This window comes from Monodelphis domestica, chromosome 6 (assembly GCF_027887165.1).
Source record: "Monodelphis domestica isolate mMonDom1 chromosome 6, mMonDom1.pri, whole genome shotgun sequence".
Lineage (NCBI taxonomy): Eukaryota > Metazoa > Chordata > Mammalia > Didelphimorphia > Didelphidae > Monodelphis > Monodelphis domestica.
The window spans coordinates 230,608,469-230,626,875 of NC_077232.1; the positions used below are offsets into that span (position 1 = coordinate 230,608,469).

The following is an 18,407-nucleotide window of genomic DNA, read 5'->3' on the forward strand; positions in this document are numbered from 1 at the left end:
AATGAACAACTAATCCCAATATTATACAAACTATTTTTCAGAATAAGCCACAAAGTAGTTCTACCAAATTCCTTTTATGACACAAATATGGTTCTGATTCCAAAGCCAGGCAGGTCAAAAACAGAAAAAGAAAACTATAGACCAATCTCCTTAATGAACATAGATGCAAAAATCTTAAATAGGATACTAGCAAAAAGTCTCCAGCAAGTGATCATGAGGGTTATTCACTATGACCAGGTAGGATTCATACCAGGAATGCAAGGATGGTTCAATATTAGGAAAACCATCCACATAATTGACCATATCAACAAGCAAACAAACAAAAATAACATTATTATCTCAATAGATGCAGAAAAAGCCTTTGATAAAACACACAATACCCATTTCTATTGAAAACACTAGAAAGTATAGGAATACAAGGGCCTTTCCTAAAAATAATAAACAGTATATATCTAAAACCATCAACAAACATTATCTGCAATGGGGATAAACTAGAAGCCTTCCCAATAAGATCAGGAGTGAAACAAGGATGCCCACTATCACCTCTATTATTTAACATTGTACTAGAAACACTAGCTGTAGCAATTAGAGAAGAAAAAGAAATTGAAAGTATTAAAATTGGCAATGAGGAGACCAAGCTATCACTCTTTGCAGATGATGGTCTACTTACTTAAAGAATTCCAGAGAATCAACTAAAAACTAGTGGAAATAATCAACAACTTTAGCAAAGTTGCAGGATACAAAATAAACCCACATAAGGCATCAGCATTTCTATATATTTCCAACACATCTCAGCAGCAAGAATTAGAAGGAGAAATTCCATTTAAAATCACCCTAGACAATATAAAATATTTAGGAATCTATCTGACAAGACAAACACAGGAACTATATGAACACAACAACAAAACACTCTCCATACAATGAAAACTCTAAATCTAAACAATTGGAAAAACATTGTTTGCTCATGGGTAGGATGAGCTAACATAATAAAAATAACACAGAATAATATACATGTCAGATCTTTGGGAAAGGAAAGACTTTAAAACCCAATTCAACCACATCTTTTCTTTACCTAGATGCATTATTTTGTTTGTACAGAAGTTTTTCAATTTCAAACAGTCCAAAGTTTCTATTTTATCCTTCATTAAGATTCTCTTGCTTCTATCCTTTCTTTGATTAAGAATACTTTTCCTACTCATATCTCTTAAAGATTTATGATCTACTTTTCTTCTGCTATTTTTATAGTAAGATCTTTTAAATATTCAGTTCTCATTAATTTTGAATTTATTGTGATATGGTGTAAAATGTTAGGCTAATCTAATTTCTGCCAAATTGTTTCCAGTTTTCTTATCACTTCTCACAATATAGAGAATTCTTTCCTAAGTAATGGATGTTTAGGGGATAATAAAATACTAAGAAGAGAATAAGCATTTAATGGTACCTATTGTATGTCAGTATACTAAGAATTTAATAATGGTTATCTCATTTAATATATTCTCACAGCAACCCTGTGAGGTGTAGTTGCTGTTATCATTCCTGTTTTACAGCTGAGAAAACTGAGACTGAGAGAGATTAAATCACTTGCCTGAGGTCACACAGCTAGTATCTGACTCTGGATTTGAACTCCTTTCTTCCTGACTCCAAACATAGCATTGTAAACAAGATTAAAATTAATATCTCTGATACTCCAAGTATTATTTTAATACTATTTATTAAAGTCCACCTAGAGCAAAGAGAAAGCAAAAGCTGTGCCCTTCTAGCTCCACAGTGTCTAAAACAGAGAGAGAGAGCATGTGCGGGTGGAAACGACATAAAAATGCACATCCAGGAAAGGGAAAAGGGAATTTAGGGGATTGTAGTCCCCAGGGTTCAAGATTCCAATCACTACTTTCCCCTATGATCCTTTGGGAGACCAGTCTCACCAATGAATCATCATTAAAACATAACTAACATAACTTGAACTAGAGGTATATACAAATATTACAGTTTTTTTTAAAAAGGGGAAAACTATAATATTTTGTGGATAAGAGGAAAATAAAAGAGAAAAGGAACAAAACCAAAAAGAGGTGCATTGACAAAAAGCCAGTTAGAGGGCAGTCCCATTTGGCATAAGAGTATACATTCAAAAGAAAAGCATTTCAGCCCTCCCAAAGTTCAAATTCGCCATATCTCAAAGTTCAATCTGGATCTCCTGGTGCAGAGTGTGGTCTCTGCAGGCATCTTTGCAGTGCCTTCTAGATTCTGGGAGGTAGTCTCTTGTTCTAAATTAGGCTCAAATTCAAGTCAAAGTTCATGACAATAACATAGTCACTCCTGAGGAAAATAATAATACATTCCCCCTGAGGAGAATACAGGGATACACATAGGAATTAAACAGGGATTCATGGTTGAGTCATAAGGCATATGAATCAAGTATCAAAAACATCAAAGAAGTCAAAGAAATTAAAAAAAAAACCTCTAAGTGAAATATAAAATATAAAAAGGAAACCTGAAAAAATTCTGGGAAGAAGAAAAAGAAAATGAGAAACAAAGGAAAAAGAAAAAAATTTCACAAATCATAACGGGTTCTTGTAGCGATCCATGTCCCATAAGCGTGCAACAGCAATCATTCACTAACCCAGTTTAGCAGTCTGGATTGCAGTAAGTTGCCACATCATGAGAGAAAACAGAAAAAAGAGACTAGATCTCAAGATAAATGGGAAATAGAATTCCATGGTTCAATCCTTTTCTTTGCTTTTTTCGGGATAATGGAGCCAGAATAATCGATGTTATATGCTTGATATAGAGTGTGGTACAAGGAAGTCCTGCATTTAACACATTTTAAAACACTGCAACCTCAAGTCTCACACCTGATCAAGTCATTGTACTTTTTGTGCAGAATGTCATCAATCCCTATAGGATTGGCTTAGTTTTTCTTACCTTTTTGTAATCATTTGGCACTTTGCAAGTCAAGTTCTGTGCTCCTTTGTGGTCCGTTTCTCCTTCGATTAGACATAGTCATCAAGCAAAAATGTCAGAATATTTAAATAACTAGTGGCAGGTTGCCATAGTTCAAAATCTTTTGGATATGCTATTATATGTTAGGTCAAACAAACAAACAAAAAAACCCTTTTCAATACTAGTGATGTGTTTCAAGTCAAAAAATGAGAAAAGAAGGGAAAAAAATCAAATACTGTATGACACATGTAGGAAGAAAACAAAATGTTAAAATTTATATATTTCACAATTACAGAGGTAAAGTATAAAGGCTAGTTTTCAAAAAATATGATTCATTTCCTCTTTGACTTTCTGTGATCCACAGTGTGAGAGCAAATAAGGTAGATAAAACAATGTGAGTGCGAATGAGGTAGATAAAGCAGTAATACATTCAAGAAAATTAAAAAAAAATTTTAAAAGGCACAAAATATTACAAAAGGCACATCAGGTCAATATAGGTCACTAATACATATTTTCTTCTTTGAGGTAGTATATGTGTTCCCCATCAAGGCAATTTGTGTAAATACAAGGATCAATAAAGTGCAACAAAATAATACAAATCCAGCAATAAAAAAGTCTAACCACAATCAATATTCAAATGCAATCAGTGCAAGCAATTATTCAACATCAATAGAAGGTACTCTTTTTACATGGCTACAGTGAATCCACGAGTCCCTCTCTCCAATTTTTATGGCTATTGGTATCATTAGCAGGACCTCAAATGGTCCATCATAAGTAAGTTCATTTGACCCAGTAAGTTTGATATTCTTTATGTACACACTATCACTTGGGTTTAAATCATGAAGTGAGAAATCTAGTGGGCCTGCTTGAACAGCAACTCCAACTCCAGAGTCATGGAGTTCTTGAGATTTTGTTTGTATTTGTCTGATATATGTAGCAATGGTTATATCCCCTCCTAACAATGAGGTATAGGCTTGGGTAACTGGTTGTGCCTGAATAGGTGGATGTCTAAATAGCATCTCAAAAGGTGAGATGTGCAAATCACCTCTGGATCTGCTTCTGAGATAAAATAGGGCCAGAGGTAGAATTTCAGGCCACTTTAAATGAGTCTCTGTGCACAATTTGCCAATCATGGTCTTAAGTTCTTTATTCATTCATTCATTCAACTTGGCTGGAGCTCTAGGGATAATATGGTGTATGAAATTTAGGAGTTATCTCAAAACATGAATAAATTTGGGAAAAAACCAAATCAGTAAAATGAGTTCCTTTATCCAAATCAATAAATGCTGGCATGGCCAAAACAAGGAATAATTTCTTTCTATTAAAATTATTAAAATTATAATTTTAATATAATATAATAATTTTATTTAATATAATTTATTTAATATAATATATTAATAATAAATAATAATATATAAATTATATATATAATATATAATAAATATATAATAATATAATATATAATAAATATATAAATAAAAATAAAAATAAATAAATAATAAGTAATAATAATTTATTTAATATAATAATTAATATAAATAATAATTTAATAAAATTATAATAAAATATAATAATTATAAAAATAATTAAATTAAAATTTCTTTCTATTAAAATCTAAAAGGATTTTAGCAACAAAAGCCTCTATGGTATGAGTAGTAGGAAATGCTTCAGGCCACCTGGTCAGTTGATCAACTATAACCAGACAAAATTTATACTGTCCAGCTTTTGGTATAGAGATAAAGTCAATTTGTAGGTGCTCGAATGGTGTGTAAGCAAGAAAACATCCACCAAGGCTTTTCCTCAAAAGGCATGTAAATTAAAGGCCTGGCAAGTAGGACAAACTATACATACTTTGTAGGCAATTGTAATTATTCCAGGAGCTATCCATATACTCTTTTAACAGAGTCTACAATGCCTTGGGTACCAAAATGACCGTGTTTATGAATGGAGCAACAAATCTGGTTATAGAAAGCAAGGGTTTGCAATCTGGTGATACCCATACTTAATTTATCTATTTTGCTTTAAATTTCTATTTCCATTTTTCTACTTCCTTGTCATTATAAGAAGGGGATAGATCCAAATTATCAGTAATTATTAGTGGCATAATTAATTCAGGTCCTTCTAAGGCTGCTAGTTTGGCTGTGATATTGCTTAGCTATTTCCCCTAGAGATAGGGTCAGTGCCACCTGTATGTGCAGAGCAGTGAACGACAGCTATGGCTTTGGGGAGCTGGATGGCTGAAAGAAGTTCAGTAATAAGATTTACATTGGCAATATATTTACCAACTGGTTTTAAGAATCCCCTCTGAAGCCATAGCATGTCAGTGGTGTGACATATGCCAAAGATGTAGTGGGAATCTGTGTAAATTGTGACTCTTTTATCCTTTGCAATGATACAGGCATGTTTCAACACTGAGTTCTATACCTTGTGCTCTTACATTTGAGGGTAGGGAAGCTGACCAGAGAGTATCAAATTCAGTTTGATATCAGCTGATATCAGCTCCTATATGGCTCACACCATCCATCATAAATGAAGAACCATCTGTAAATAATATTAAATCTGAATTATCCAAAGGGGTGTCCAGTAAATCATTATGAGGTTTATCAACAGTGGATACTAAAGATGTATAGTCATGTAAAGGTTCTCCAGAAATTGGTAAATTAGGGAGCAAGGTTTCAAGATTAAGAACTCCACAATATTTTAGTGTTCATTGTTTCAATAAGTTTATCTCATACCTAGTAATCCTTTGGTCAGTAAATGCCTGTGTCCTATGTCTTAATAAACAATGCCTCAACCTCGTGTGGGCACATTATGGTCAGAGGGCATCCCAATACTAAATTGATAGATTTGGTTACCAATAAGGCTGTGGCAGCCAAAGCTGCTACTGTGTCAAGCTGGGCTGAATAATAGACTACTGGGCATTGAGTAGGTCCAAAAAGTGCATGCCCAGGGTCACACATCCAGGAAATGTCTGAAAACAGATTGGAATCCAACATATTCCTTCTCCATATCTAGCTCTCTATCTTCTAAGCCACCTAGCTCTCTCATAATCAATATTTCTTTAAGGAATGAACACTTTGTAATTCAATCTATTACATAAATAATTCGGTGTGTTTTGGAAGATTGACACCAAAATTTTTTTTTTATTCATAGCTAACTAAATGGGCTTTCCCTATCATTTCCTCTTGGATTTTATCATATTGAAGTGCTATTGATTTTTAAGGATTTATTTTGTAACCTGTACTTTTTTGCTGAAGCTATTAATTGCCTCAGTTAGATTCTGCTGATTCTGCAGAACTTTCTAAGTATATACCATCATTTCTTCAGCAGAAAGCGATAGTTTTTATCTCTTTCTATTTTTATGCCTTTAATTTTGTTCTCTTATTGTATTGCTATTTCCATAACTATATTAAATAATAGTGGGAAAGTGGGCAGCCTTACTTTATTCTTGTGTTCTTTATTTTGTTTTTTGTTTTTTGTTTTGGAAACCACCTTGCATATCTCCATTGTATATGATGTTTTCTTTTGACTTTAGATGCATATTTTTTATTATTTTAAAAAACGAGTCTACCATGCCCATATTTTATGTGGTTTCTAGTGACTGTTGTCAGAAACTTTTTTTCTGCACCTTTTATAATAATGATGTGGCTTGGGATATTTTTCTTTTTAATATGATCAATTGTGTTGATTGTTTTCCTAACATTTCACCCTTGCATTCTTGGCATAAATTCAACTTTGCCATCATGAATGATTTCTTCTAAGAATTACTTTGGTCATTCTAATAGGATTTTAATTAAAAATTTTTAATTGATAGAACCTTCTTTCCAGGAAATTGTTGAAAAATACTTTTTTCCTATGGGCTGGCTTCCTAGCAGGGGACATGGGGAACAACACACAAGCAAAATTAGGTGGTATAAAAATAAAAAATACATGTTAAAAAATATTAAAGGGCTTTAAAAAAGAAACTCCCTTATTTTATCTTTAGGGGCAGGTTGGTAAAGTGATAGACTCTGAGTTAGGTTACCAATATTGGACCCTACTTCACATACTACTTATGTAACCATGAACAGGTTACATGACACTTACCTCCCTTTTTCTAATCTACAAAATGGGGGTGATGAAAGTAGCCCACTGAACATATTCCTTGTAAGTTGGAAAGTGCTTTTTATAACTTTAGACTATATTTGAATACATTTCACCAAGCAGTTATTTAAATATAGTCTGAGTGCTAGGCATTGTGCAAGGGATTCAAAGATAAAAAGATGTAGTCTTTGTGGCTACTTTTAAATATTAATTTTTTTATTGGTATTATACTTGTAATCCTAACTCACCTCAATTCAATTGAATAAACATTTATTAAGTACCTTCTATTGCTAAGCTTGGGGGATACAGGTAAGAAAAAAATTATAGTCCCTGCCCTCTAGGAGCTTACAATTTAATGGAAGGAGATAATATATAAAATGAAACTAAAAAGTGGAGGTGGGATGGGGTGGTCCCAAGAAGCTTATTGTTCCGTGGAGTTGAATCCAAGTCAAAGTTATAGGAAAATGTAGTTATGAGGCAGGTCTTGATTTCTCACTAAAGGTAGGCTTTGGGAGGAGTTTAGTGCTTCATTCTCCCCTGAGGCTGAATTGAGAAAGGGAAACTGAGCCATTGTTCTTGGTGAAGAGATTTCAGGTTATTAACTTATCCTGTTCTCTGGAGTCAAGCTAACTCTGTCCTTAATGAAAAATGAAAATGTTCATTTTCTCATTTAGTCAGAATTTCTTTGTTCTTGATCCTAGGCAGTGTGCCAAATAGGTTTAAAGTCCTTATTCCCATGCTATTATTATTTTTAGGCAAATTAATGTGATCTTTCTGACCCATTCCCAAGAAAAGACCATTTTTGAGTTTGAGTCATCAGTGCAAATATTACTGATCTCTGGCAGGACTATTATTTTTCATTATGAAGAACCAATTGACATTTGATCACCTTTGGATCTTCCTTTTGTCTTCTTTATTTTGAATTATTTTATTTCAAAATCCAGCAGAATGTTATCATAATGTTCCACAGAGTCTTGTCACCTGAGAACTCTTTGGACTTGGAAGGAGGTTTTTTTTTTTTGTTGTTTGTTTGTTTTTCCCATTTTTAAAAAATTTGGTTAATTTCAAACATTATTCCTTGGTTACAAAAATCATATTCTATCCTCCCTCCACTCTCCCCATTCTTCCTGTAGCCAATTCGCAATTCCACTAGATATTACATGTGTCCTTGATCAGAACCTATTTCCATGTTGTTGGTGTTTGAATTAGGATGTTCATTTAGTGTCTACATCCCCAACCATATCCCCCTCGGCCCATGTAGTCAAGCAGTTGTTTTTCTTCTGTGTTTCTACTCCCACAGTTTTTCCTCTGAATGTGGGTAGTCTTCTTTCTTATAGATCCCTCCAGGTTGTTCAAGATCACTGCATTGCCACCAATGGAGTAGTCCAATTTTCCCAGCAGTTTTTATCAAATAGTGGATTTTGATCCCAAAAGCTGAGATCTCTGGGCTTGTCATAGACTGTTTTGCTCATGTCACTTACCCCAAGTCTATTACATTGTTCCTCCTTTCTGTCTCTTAGCCAGTACCAAATTGTTTTGATGACCACTGCTTTATAGTAGGGTTTGAGATCTGGGACTGCAAGGCCACCTTCCTTTGCATTTTTTTTCATTATTTCCCTGGATATCCTCGATCTTTTGTTCTTCCAAATGAACTTTGTTATGTTTTTTTCTAATTTCTAATTTTCTAATTCAGTAAAAAAGTTTTTTGGTAGTTCTCTTCGTATGGCACTAAATAAGTAAATAAATTTGGGCAGGATGGTCATTTTCAATATGTTAGCTCGTCCTACCCATGAGCAGTTAATGTTTTTCCAATTGTTTAGATCTAGTTTTAATTGAGTGGAAAGTGTTTTGTAGTTGTGTTCATATAGTTCCTGTGTTTGTCTCAGCAGATAGATTCCTAAGTAGTTTATATTGTCTAGGATTATTTCAAATAGAATTTCTCCTAATTCTTGCTGCTGAGATGTTTTGGAGATATATAGAAATGCTGATGACTTATGTGGGTTTATTTTGTATCCTGCAACTTTGCTAAAGTTGTTGGTTATTTCCACTAGCATTTTAGTTGATTCTCTAGGATTCTTTAAGTAGACCATCATCTTCAAAGAGTGATAGCTTGGTCTCCTCCTGCCAATTCTAATACTTTCAATTTCTTTTTCTTCTCTAATTGCTACTGCTAGTGTTTCTAGTACAATGTTAAATAATAGAGGTGATAGTGGGCATCCTTGTTTCACTCCTGATCTTATTGGGAAGGCTTCTAGTTTATCCCCATTGCAGATGATATTTGCTGATGGTTTTAGATATATACTGTTTATTATTTTTAGGAAAGGCCCTTCTATTCCTATACTTTCTAGTGTTTTCAATAGGAATGGGTGTTGTATTTTGTCAAAGGCTTTTTCTGCATCTATTGAGATAATGGTGATTTTTGTTTGTTTGCATGTTGATATGGTCAATTATGTGGATAGTTTTCCTTATATTGAACCACCCTTGCATTCCTCATATAAATTCCACCTGATCATAGTAAATAACCATCATGACTTGCTAGAGTCTTTTTGCTAGTATCCTATTTAAGATTTTTGCATCTATATTCATTAAGGAGATTGGTCTATAGTTTTCTTTTTCTGTTTTTGACCTGCCTGGCTTTGGAATCAGTACCATATTTGTGTCGTAAAAGGAATTTGGTAGAACTCCTTCTTTGCTTATTTTGTCAAATAGTTTGTATAATATTGAGATTAGTTGTTCTTTTAATGTATGATAGAATTAATTTGTGAATCCATCTCGACCTTGGGATTTTTCCTTAGGGAGTACTTTGGTGGCTTGTTCAATTTCTTTTTCTGATATGGGATTATTTAAGAATTCTATTTCTTCTTCTGTTAATCTAGGCAATTTATATTTTTGTAAATATTCATCCATATTACCTAGATTGGCATATTTATTGCCATATAATTGGGCAAAATAGTTTTTATGATTTTAATTCATTGGAGGTGAGGTCTCCCTTTTCATCTATGATACTGTTAATTTGGTTTTCTTCTTTCCTTTTTTTTAATTTGATTGACCAGTACTTTGTCTATTTTGTTTGTTTTATCAAAATACCAGCTTCTAGTTTTATTTATTAGTTCAATAGGTCTTTCACTTTTGATTTTATTGATCTCTCCCTTAATTTTAGGATCTCTAATTTAGTTTTCTTTTGGGGATTTTTAATTTGTTCACTTTCAAGTTTTTTTATTTGCATGTTCAATTCATTGAAGAATGGAGAACAGGCAGAGAAAATACTCAAAATTGAGTTATAGAGGGTCTTCTGGGAGGAACTGTGCCCAGGTACCATTGTTACCAGATTGCAGTATATGTGAGGATAAAGAGAAAGAATACTGGAAAGTTTGGAAGGATCCAGGTTATGAAGGACCTTAAATATCAGAAAAGATAGTATTTTTGATCCTGGAGATAATAGAAAGCCACTAAAATTTGTTGAATGGATTGGGAAAGGAATAAGCATTTATGAGGCACCTACCATATGTGCTAAACACTTTACAAATATCTTATTTAACACTCACAAACAACTCTGGACATTGGGAGAAGCAACTTCCCTCAGGCAGTTGAGGCAAACTTACCCAAAGTCAGATTAAACTCAGGTTTTCTGACTCTCAGCACCCGTACTGATTCACTGTGCCACCGAGCTGCCTGGGCAGAGTGACATGACCAGAATTATTTTTTGGGACGATCCCTATGGCAGCTGACTAGAGAGTAGATTGGAGATTGAGCAGGGGGGTCAGCAAAAGGAAATCTTAAATGTAAAGTGTTCCTTTTGCCTTCAGGTCTAGAAATTGAGATAATAGTCAAATGTCCTCAGAGTTGAGCAGGGATGAAAAGCTGGATTTAGGAGAAAGAATTATATTGTTTTTATTTGGTAGGTGATACATCAGGAGGTGTTGATGTCATTGTATATCATATATATTGTTTGGTCACTTTCAATTATTTCTGACTCTTTGTAATCTGTTTTGGGGTTTTCTTGGCAGAGATGCTTGGAGTATTTGCCATTTCCTTCTCCAGCTCATTTTACAGATAAGGAAACTGAGGCATAAAAGGGTTAAGGGACTTGCCTAGGAAGTAAGTACATGTCTGAGATCAGATTTGAACTCAAAAGATGAGTTTTTCTGACTCCAGATCGAGCATTGTATCCCCTTCACTCTGTCCAAAACAAAGAGGAAATGAGATTTCCAAGAACAATCTCAGATTTTCCTCTGGAAAAATAAGAGTATAGGACTAGTGTAAGATAAAGCTTTCAATGGGGAATCTCTTAATATATAGGGCAATTTAAAAAAATTTTAAAGTTGGTCAGGGAGCAAGAAGGTTACCACAAGGTGGGGTTCCATCTCAAAAGCTTAAATGAGAGGGGCTTTTAAGGAAATAGAGGATGGAGACTTATTCTGAAGCTGATAGAAATGTGAGGCATGTTTGGGTACCTAAAAACCTCTGGCTTTGACCTCCATGACACATGTAATCATAGAGGTCATTGGGGACCTTTTGTGAATGGTTTTAATAGAATATCAAAAAGGAAAACTAGACTAAAGAGAGTTAAACTGGTGAAAAATGACATCCAACTGGAAGACCATAGAAAATAACAATAAAAGAACAAGGCTTCATCAATGTTTAGGCAGCCCAAGGGAGATAAAAAAGTAAGCCTTTAAAACAAATACTATATATTCAAACTTTTTACTTCTACCATTTTAATATCAAACTGTCGCCATCTTGTTCAGCAGCAGAATTCACAACATAAAAAGATAGATTCATTGCAACAAGCATTTTTGGTCCTGGAGAATAGAGGATAATCTAGGTTCAAATCCTTACTCAGTCAGTTACTAGTAGATTATGACTCTGGGCAAGTCAGTTTATATCTTTGGAAGTCTAAGTTTTCTTACCTGTATATAGGGGTTGGGGGTGTATTTGATTGCTCCTAAGGTCTCTTCTAGCTCATCAGTGATGGGCAACCTTTTGAGCTTGGTGTGTCAAAATTCACTGAAAAAACAAGCATAACTTGGGTGGTCTCTCACTTTGAGAAAAAAATCATAATTTCACGATATCTATAGTTTAAATAACAAAAATGTATGATTGTAATATATAACTGTATTTAATAAACCAAAAACTAATTATTTAACTTACCTGCTTAGTGACTTCTTTGTTCATCTGTCAGTCGGTTTCTTTTGTTGGTCTTGATATTATTTAACTTGTGTGGGGTTCCATGAACTAAGAGAAGTGAGGAGGAGGGGGAATTCTTTAACTAACCTGCTTATTAGTGACTTTTTTGTTGCTGAATTTCATTGGCTAAATCTTCAATTGAAAGTTGATATTTTATATACTTCAAGTCCAAGCAAGCGCTACTAACTTCGTCTTTCAATTTGTTTCTTTTGTTGGCTTTGATATTATTTAACACTGAGAATAAGGTCTCACAAAAGTACGTAGAGGGAAAAATTGTGAGTAAAGCAATACTATATTTTTCAGGGTGCTCAAAGTGTCTGGTAATCAGTTCCAGGCATTCCTCTATTGCACATGGCCTGGAGCCCCACCCAGTCTTCCACCCTTCGTGGTCCCAGCCAGCTGGCCCAGGGGCATCGCAAGAGCAGCAGCTGCTACACACCAGCTTGCCTGACCCAGCGGGCTCCTTTCATGCACATGCTCTTTTCCAGCACCCACTCCCCAACGGGAGTCCCACTTGCCTCATCTGCCTGGCATGGGTGTCATTCACCCCTGGCCCCTGCATCCAGCGTGTGGAGCATCCCTCCCCCCCTGGTCACGCTGGGGCATGGCCATGGCCATGGCTGCGGATGCATGGCTCCCTGGGTAGCTCCCGAGCCCCAAGGCATGCTGAGCTTGCATATAGCCATGTATCATCAAAAATGGCTATGCATGTCAGTACTGAAACATATGTCATAGGTTTGCCATCACGGTCCTACATGATGCTTGCTTTTGAGATAATGTATAGATACTCCCCATAGTGTTTCTATGAATGGTATAAGGCCAGCATTACATTTTTTTTACATGTTAAATTATTGATGGCCATGTATTTACATGTATAATTTTCTTCATCCTCCATAAGGATTTATAATCACATTCTAATTATTCCCTGGAACTGTCCTGTGCTATTGAGTATCATTAGTTTGTGCCTGATAATGATACTTGGACCCATTTTAAAAACAGTGTCAAAATAGCCACAAGAAATAATATGACAAATTGTTCTATGTCTTAGAAGTATAATTTCTATGAGACATTTTAAAAATAGCTTTCCCTACTTGAACTTAAAAAGAAAAATTGAATAAAAATTGAATAAAAGTAACTCCTGCCCTCCAACTGGCTGGCAGGAAACACTCCCTCTCTTGTCTGACGCTCTTCTCAAGGTTCTATTAAAAGTGCTTACTTAACCCAGCTCTTGGGAAGACCCTTAATTGCTGAAAGGTGAAAGTTGTCCTGGCCCCTACTCCCTTATTTCATTCTAAAGCCTTGGCACATGGCTATTTAAATCAAGTTGCATCCAATTTGCTATTTTTATCTTGTGGCCTCTTAAGGCAGGTTAAACCCATCATGCCAAAACACAGGAAATAAAGAATTTCTCATTTACAGTTCAAACTTCTTATTCTACTCTCTTTTGACTTCTCAGTAAGAGAAATGAGAAAATATTTCTTCATTTTAGGACTGCTCAAAATTTAACCCCAGGGAAAAAGAATTGTGACCGATAGTGGTTAATATATACCAGTGATGGTATCCATTGTATCATCACAGCTGTAGAAACTTGTATTGTTCATGTTGATATAAAAGGCAAGAATAATAGAAGCAGGGGCAGCAGCTAGGTGGCTCAGTGGCTAGAGCGTCAGGCCTAGAGATGGGAGGTCCTAGGTTCAAAAGTGGGCTCAGACAGTTCCTAACTATGTCACCCTGAGCAAATCATTTACTCCCAATTGTCTACCCCTTACCACTCTTCTGCCTTGGAACCTATACCTAGTGTCAATTCTGAGGCAGGAGGTAAGGGTTTTTTAAAAAAAGAAGTTGATTTTCAAGTTTTGAGATTGAATTTACAAGTCTTACTGTGAAAATCACCTGTTGACCAATAAGTTGCCTGGCATTTTTAGCAATTTTTTTCCTTACTCCTTTGAACTACTTTGATGATTTGGAAAACAGTTCTCTCAGGAGAGAATAAATGGTGTAGGTCAGAAGTATCAAACTCAGATGAGCCAGCAAAATTTCCAAGTTTGGCCTAGATCAGACTAAAATGTAGTTGGTTAATATTTAACAAGAAAATATGACATAGATAATATAAAACACTTTATAATTCATTTTCAAAAAATTTTAATTCCAAATTGTCTCCTTCTCTCCCTTCCTTTCCTCTCTCATTTAGAAAGCAAAAAAAAATTTTTTTTGTTATGGATTATAAATAACATAGATAATGTTAGTTTGTGGTTTTCTAAGTCAATGTTTGACCAACAGATGTGTTTCTATTTGAGTTTGACACCACTGGTATTATCTCTCTTATATTGCCTATTTCATATTGTTTTTAAGAACTGTATTATTTCTACATAAATTCAAGTGTTTTCTTCTTGGTCAGTTTTGGTCTTTGCTTTGGAGGTTTGACTTTAAACTACAGATTCATATAGCCAATTATTAATATTTTTTCATTCTCTCTGAAAGTTACAAACTATGAAAACAGTGGGTTTATTTTTGAGATGTCCAGCTATGATATTTTTATGTATTTGACTCTTGTTCAGATTTTCTAACTGCCTGCTTCCAAATGATCTTTTGGCTTTTTTAGCCTTTGGTGTTTCCAGTAGGATAATGTAACTAACCTATTCTCTTGGGACATGGTCTTCAACATCTCTCATTAAATATGTGGGGTGAGAATTCATTTGGATACAGTCAGCTCTACCTACCTCTTCTGTCATTAACGTTCCCAAGGCACAGAAAAAACAATTTGGAAATTGGCTATTCGAGGGACAGGTGGGAAGCTAAATTTATCTGCCCCAATGCATTTCAGCCTCTTTAGTTTCCTGGCATGCATTTTCCTGTGGTCGGCTTCCTGCGATGGTAGATGGCTGACTGTAATCATGCAGTTTTTCACTGGGGTAGCCGGCATGGATGTTACTAAGCCTAGAGCCTCCGTGACTGAGCATGAATCAATTATAGCAGCAAAGCTTTCCCCTCCCCATCAAACATAAACCATAGCTCTTAAATTTCTTCTGTTTTACTATTTTGGAGATAATTCCTAGAGGTTTGAGCACCTTCTCAAAATCATTGTGCTTTTGTTCTTTGTAGGTATTTTAGGGTAACAATACTGCCCCCCTCAGCAGACATCAGTTGTCTCTTTCGCACAAAAGTTCATCCTGCTGAAGAATTCATTTTGTTTAATGAAATATTCAGAGCGTTCATTTCCCCTGAAGTTTTGCAGCAGAAGACTTTAAGGGTGGATGCCTGTTCTGTCACCAGAGACCCATCCGAAGAATGTCTGGTATGCTTTTCATCAACATCATCATCATCATCCCCATCACTGGCCATCATAACATTTCTTACTGCCACTTCCTAGAATGTTGCATGATTAGATTTCTGATGGTTATCAGGCTCTTAGAATTCTGCCCAGGTTCTCAGGACACTTCTTAATGGCTCCCTTTCAGCCCCTCCATGCTAATGGTCATAGTTTCTGTGACTCTGCCACATATCTTTGGTTTCCCATAGAAATTACTTTCTGATTATCTCCTTTGACTATCAAAGGAGTTATATCTCTGTTTCTTGTAGATATATGAAAATTGGGTATCTCTACAAGAAACTCAAAAGGGTAAGTAAAATGAAATCAATCCCAAAATACTAGAAGATACAAACAGCTTGGTTTCTCAATAATAATAGACCTGGGGTTAACCTTTTTTTGTTCCATGGAACCCTTTGGCATCTGGTGAGGACTATGGACCCCTTGATCAAAATAACATGAATAATATGAATAATGAATAAATACATACAACAGGGGCAGCTAGGTAGCACCATGGATAGGGTACTGAGTCTGGAGAGAAATCTGCATTTAAATAAGGTTTCAGGTACTTCCTAGCTGTGTGAACCTGGGCAAGTCTTAACCCTGGTTGCCTAGCCCTTACCAGTCTTCTGTCTTAGAATTGATACTAAGACCAAAGGTAAGAGTTTTTAAAAAATAAACAAATGAATACAAACATAGGAATACACAAAGGAATAAAGGTATACAAAATACAAAGTAAACCAAAGGTTCATGGAAATAAAGATGAAATTCCCCTCCCATCCCCACATTCCTTGGATCCTCTTAAATTTTCCCACAGATCTCGTGGATATCTATGGACTCCAAGTTAAGATCCCTTCCATTAGAGGCTCTCAGAGCTTGTCCTTATCTTATTTGTGTTGGAAGTCATTTCAGAAAGTCAGTACAGAGGTAGAGACTTGAAGACACAATAACTAACAAGTCCAAAAAAGGATGATTACTTAAGTGAGATATAAATATTCAGAGCAATAAACAAAGTCAAACTAACCTACCAAAAATAGGAAGAAATTATTTTTGATTTCCTTCAAAATAAGTGAATTCTGCAGATTATGGTCTAGGTAACCAAAAACCATCTAAAGCATAGAATGGGGTTAGGAACTGAACTTGTGATTTTGTTAATATTGGGAACTCCCAGATGAATTCGTTGGCATCTTCTATGCAATTTATAATCTTAGTTAGTTGTTTAAAGGAATGAGAGGTTAAATAGTCACATAGTCCATGTCTTCAGGCTCTAACACCAGCTCCTTGTCCATTACTCTAGGGCTGCCTGAGAGCATAATTTTAGTAATTAGGATCTGTGCAAACACTATGAGTGAATAGAGCCACTTCACTTCAGATTCTTGTGAGTAAATCCTTTTATGATTAGATATAATACCAAAACAGACAAGTCTAAAATAGCACTGGAAAGTAAATCCAGCTTTTTAACAGTTTGTCAGTCCAATTTTTCTCATTGAAGAAATAGATATTTTTTCAGCTACAATTTTCATAAATTACTCTTATTGGTCTGGCATATTGTAAAAATATTTTCACTTGTGTTCATGGATTCATTTTTGAAACCTGCAAAATAATGTCTTACAAAATGATCTCAGGACTAGTTTTAGCATCAGATATTTAAATAGTGCTGAAAATACTATCAAATGAACAAAACATACAGAGGTAAGCTATGTAGGTAGATAGATGCATTTTAATCCAAAGCAAATACATAGAGTTATCAACTCTCATGAGGTCCAGGTTGTGGATTGGGAAGGGCAAAGACTAATTTTCAATGTTTTCTTTCTTTTTTCTTGTGTTGTTTTGTTTTTTCCTTATTTCTCATAGGCAGGAACTCAGATCAGCCTAGCAGATTTTCCAGTTGAAGGTGATTTTTTCACTTTGTGGTATAACTTGCTACCATTCAAGCAAATTCCTGGCAAAAAAAATAAAGAAGAGGAGGTCGTGTTTCAACGGAACCAGCCTTCACTGATCTCCTTAGACCTGGTGAGCCAAAGCTAAGACATGTCATTAAAATTTAGTGAAATGTAATTCAGCTATAAAAGGATGTTTTCCATGAAATGCCTTTTCCTTTCCCTGCCTCAACACCCTTTTCCCCTAAAGAGGTTATTTTCATAGCATTATGTCCAGTGGTTTGTGTAAAAGGAAACCAGTTTCTTCTGCTTCTTGATTTGGACATAAAGTCAAATTCTGCTGTGTAATTCACACTTTTTAAATGCCCATGGAACCTAGGTTTTGACTTAATTTTGCCTAAAGGCAAAATAACCACTTAACTTTTTATTCTTCTGAAATCACAGATGTAAACTGAGATGGAGCTCATGCAATTAATTTGTCTAAGGGCAAATTAATTACTGGCTACATGGCCTTGGGCAAGTCACTTAACCTCCTTCTGCCTCAGTTTCTTTGCCTGTGGGAATAATAATACTGACCTCTCAATGCTATTGATATTTTTATAAGATGCTTTGTAAACCTTGCAAAGTTATATAAATGCTAGTTGTACTTTTAGATGTTAATTTTCACATATTTGAATGAGCTATCAGGTTTTAGATTAGAAGATACTTTGTAACCTGAATATATTTCTCCCTCCCCCCCTCCGTCCCCACCTACTCAAAACTACCATTTTCTGTAAAGTTCATAAATTCTTCTTATAAAACACTGAGGTGCTGTGCTAGGTACCAGGGTTACAAAGTGTTGTTGCTTAGTTGTTTCTAGTCATGTTTGATTTTTGTTACCCCATTTGGGGTTTTCTTGGCAGGGATACTGGAATGGTTTGCCATTTCCATCTTCAGCTCGTTGTATAGATGAGGAAAGCAGAGTTAAATGACTTGCCTGGAATCACCCAGCTAATAAGTATCTGAGGCCAGAT

General features: G+C 35.1%; 1 protein-coding gene across 3 annotated transcripts in view; it reads left to right on the top strand.

Moving 5' to 3' along the window:
- Positions 1 to 18,407, top strand: part of WWC2 (WW and C2 domain containing 2) — a 253,145-nt gene that overhangs the window by 193,148 nt on the left and 41,590 nt on the right. For all 3 annotated transcript variants that reach the window (XM_007496082.3, XM_001364404.4, XM_007496083.3), the window contains exons 15-16: positions 15,310 to 15,502; positions 17,369 to 17,527. In XM_007496082.3, the coding sequence (XP_007496144.1) occupies positions 15,310 to 15,502; positions 17,369 to 17,527 (352 nt within the window). The remainder of the gene's footprint in view (positions 1 to 15,309; positions 15,503 to 17,368; positions 17,528 to 18,407) is intronic.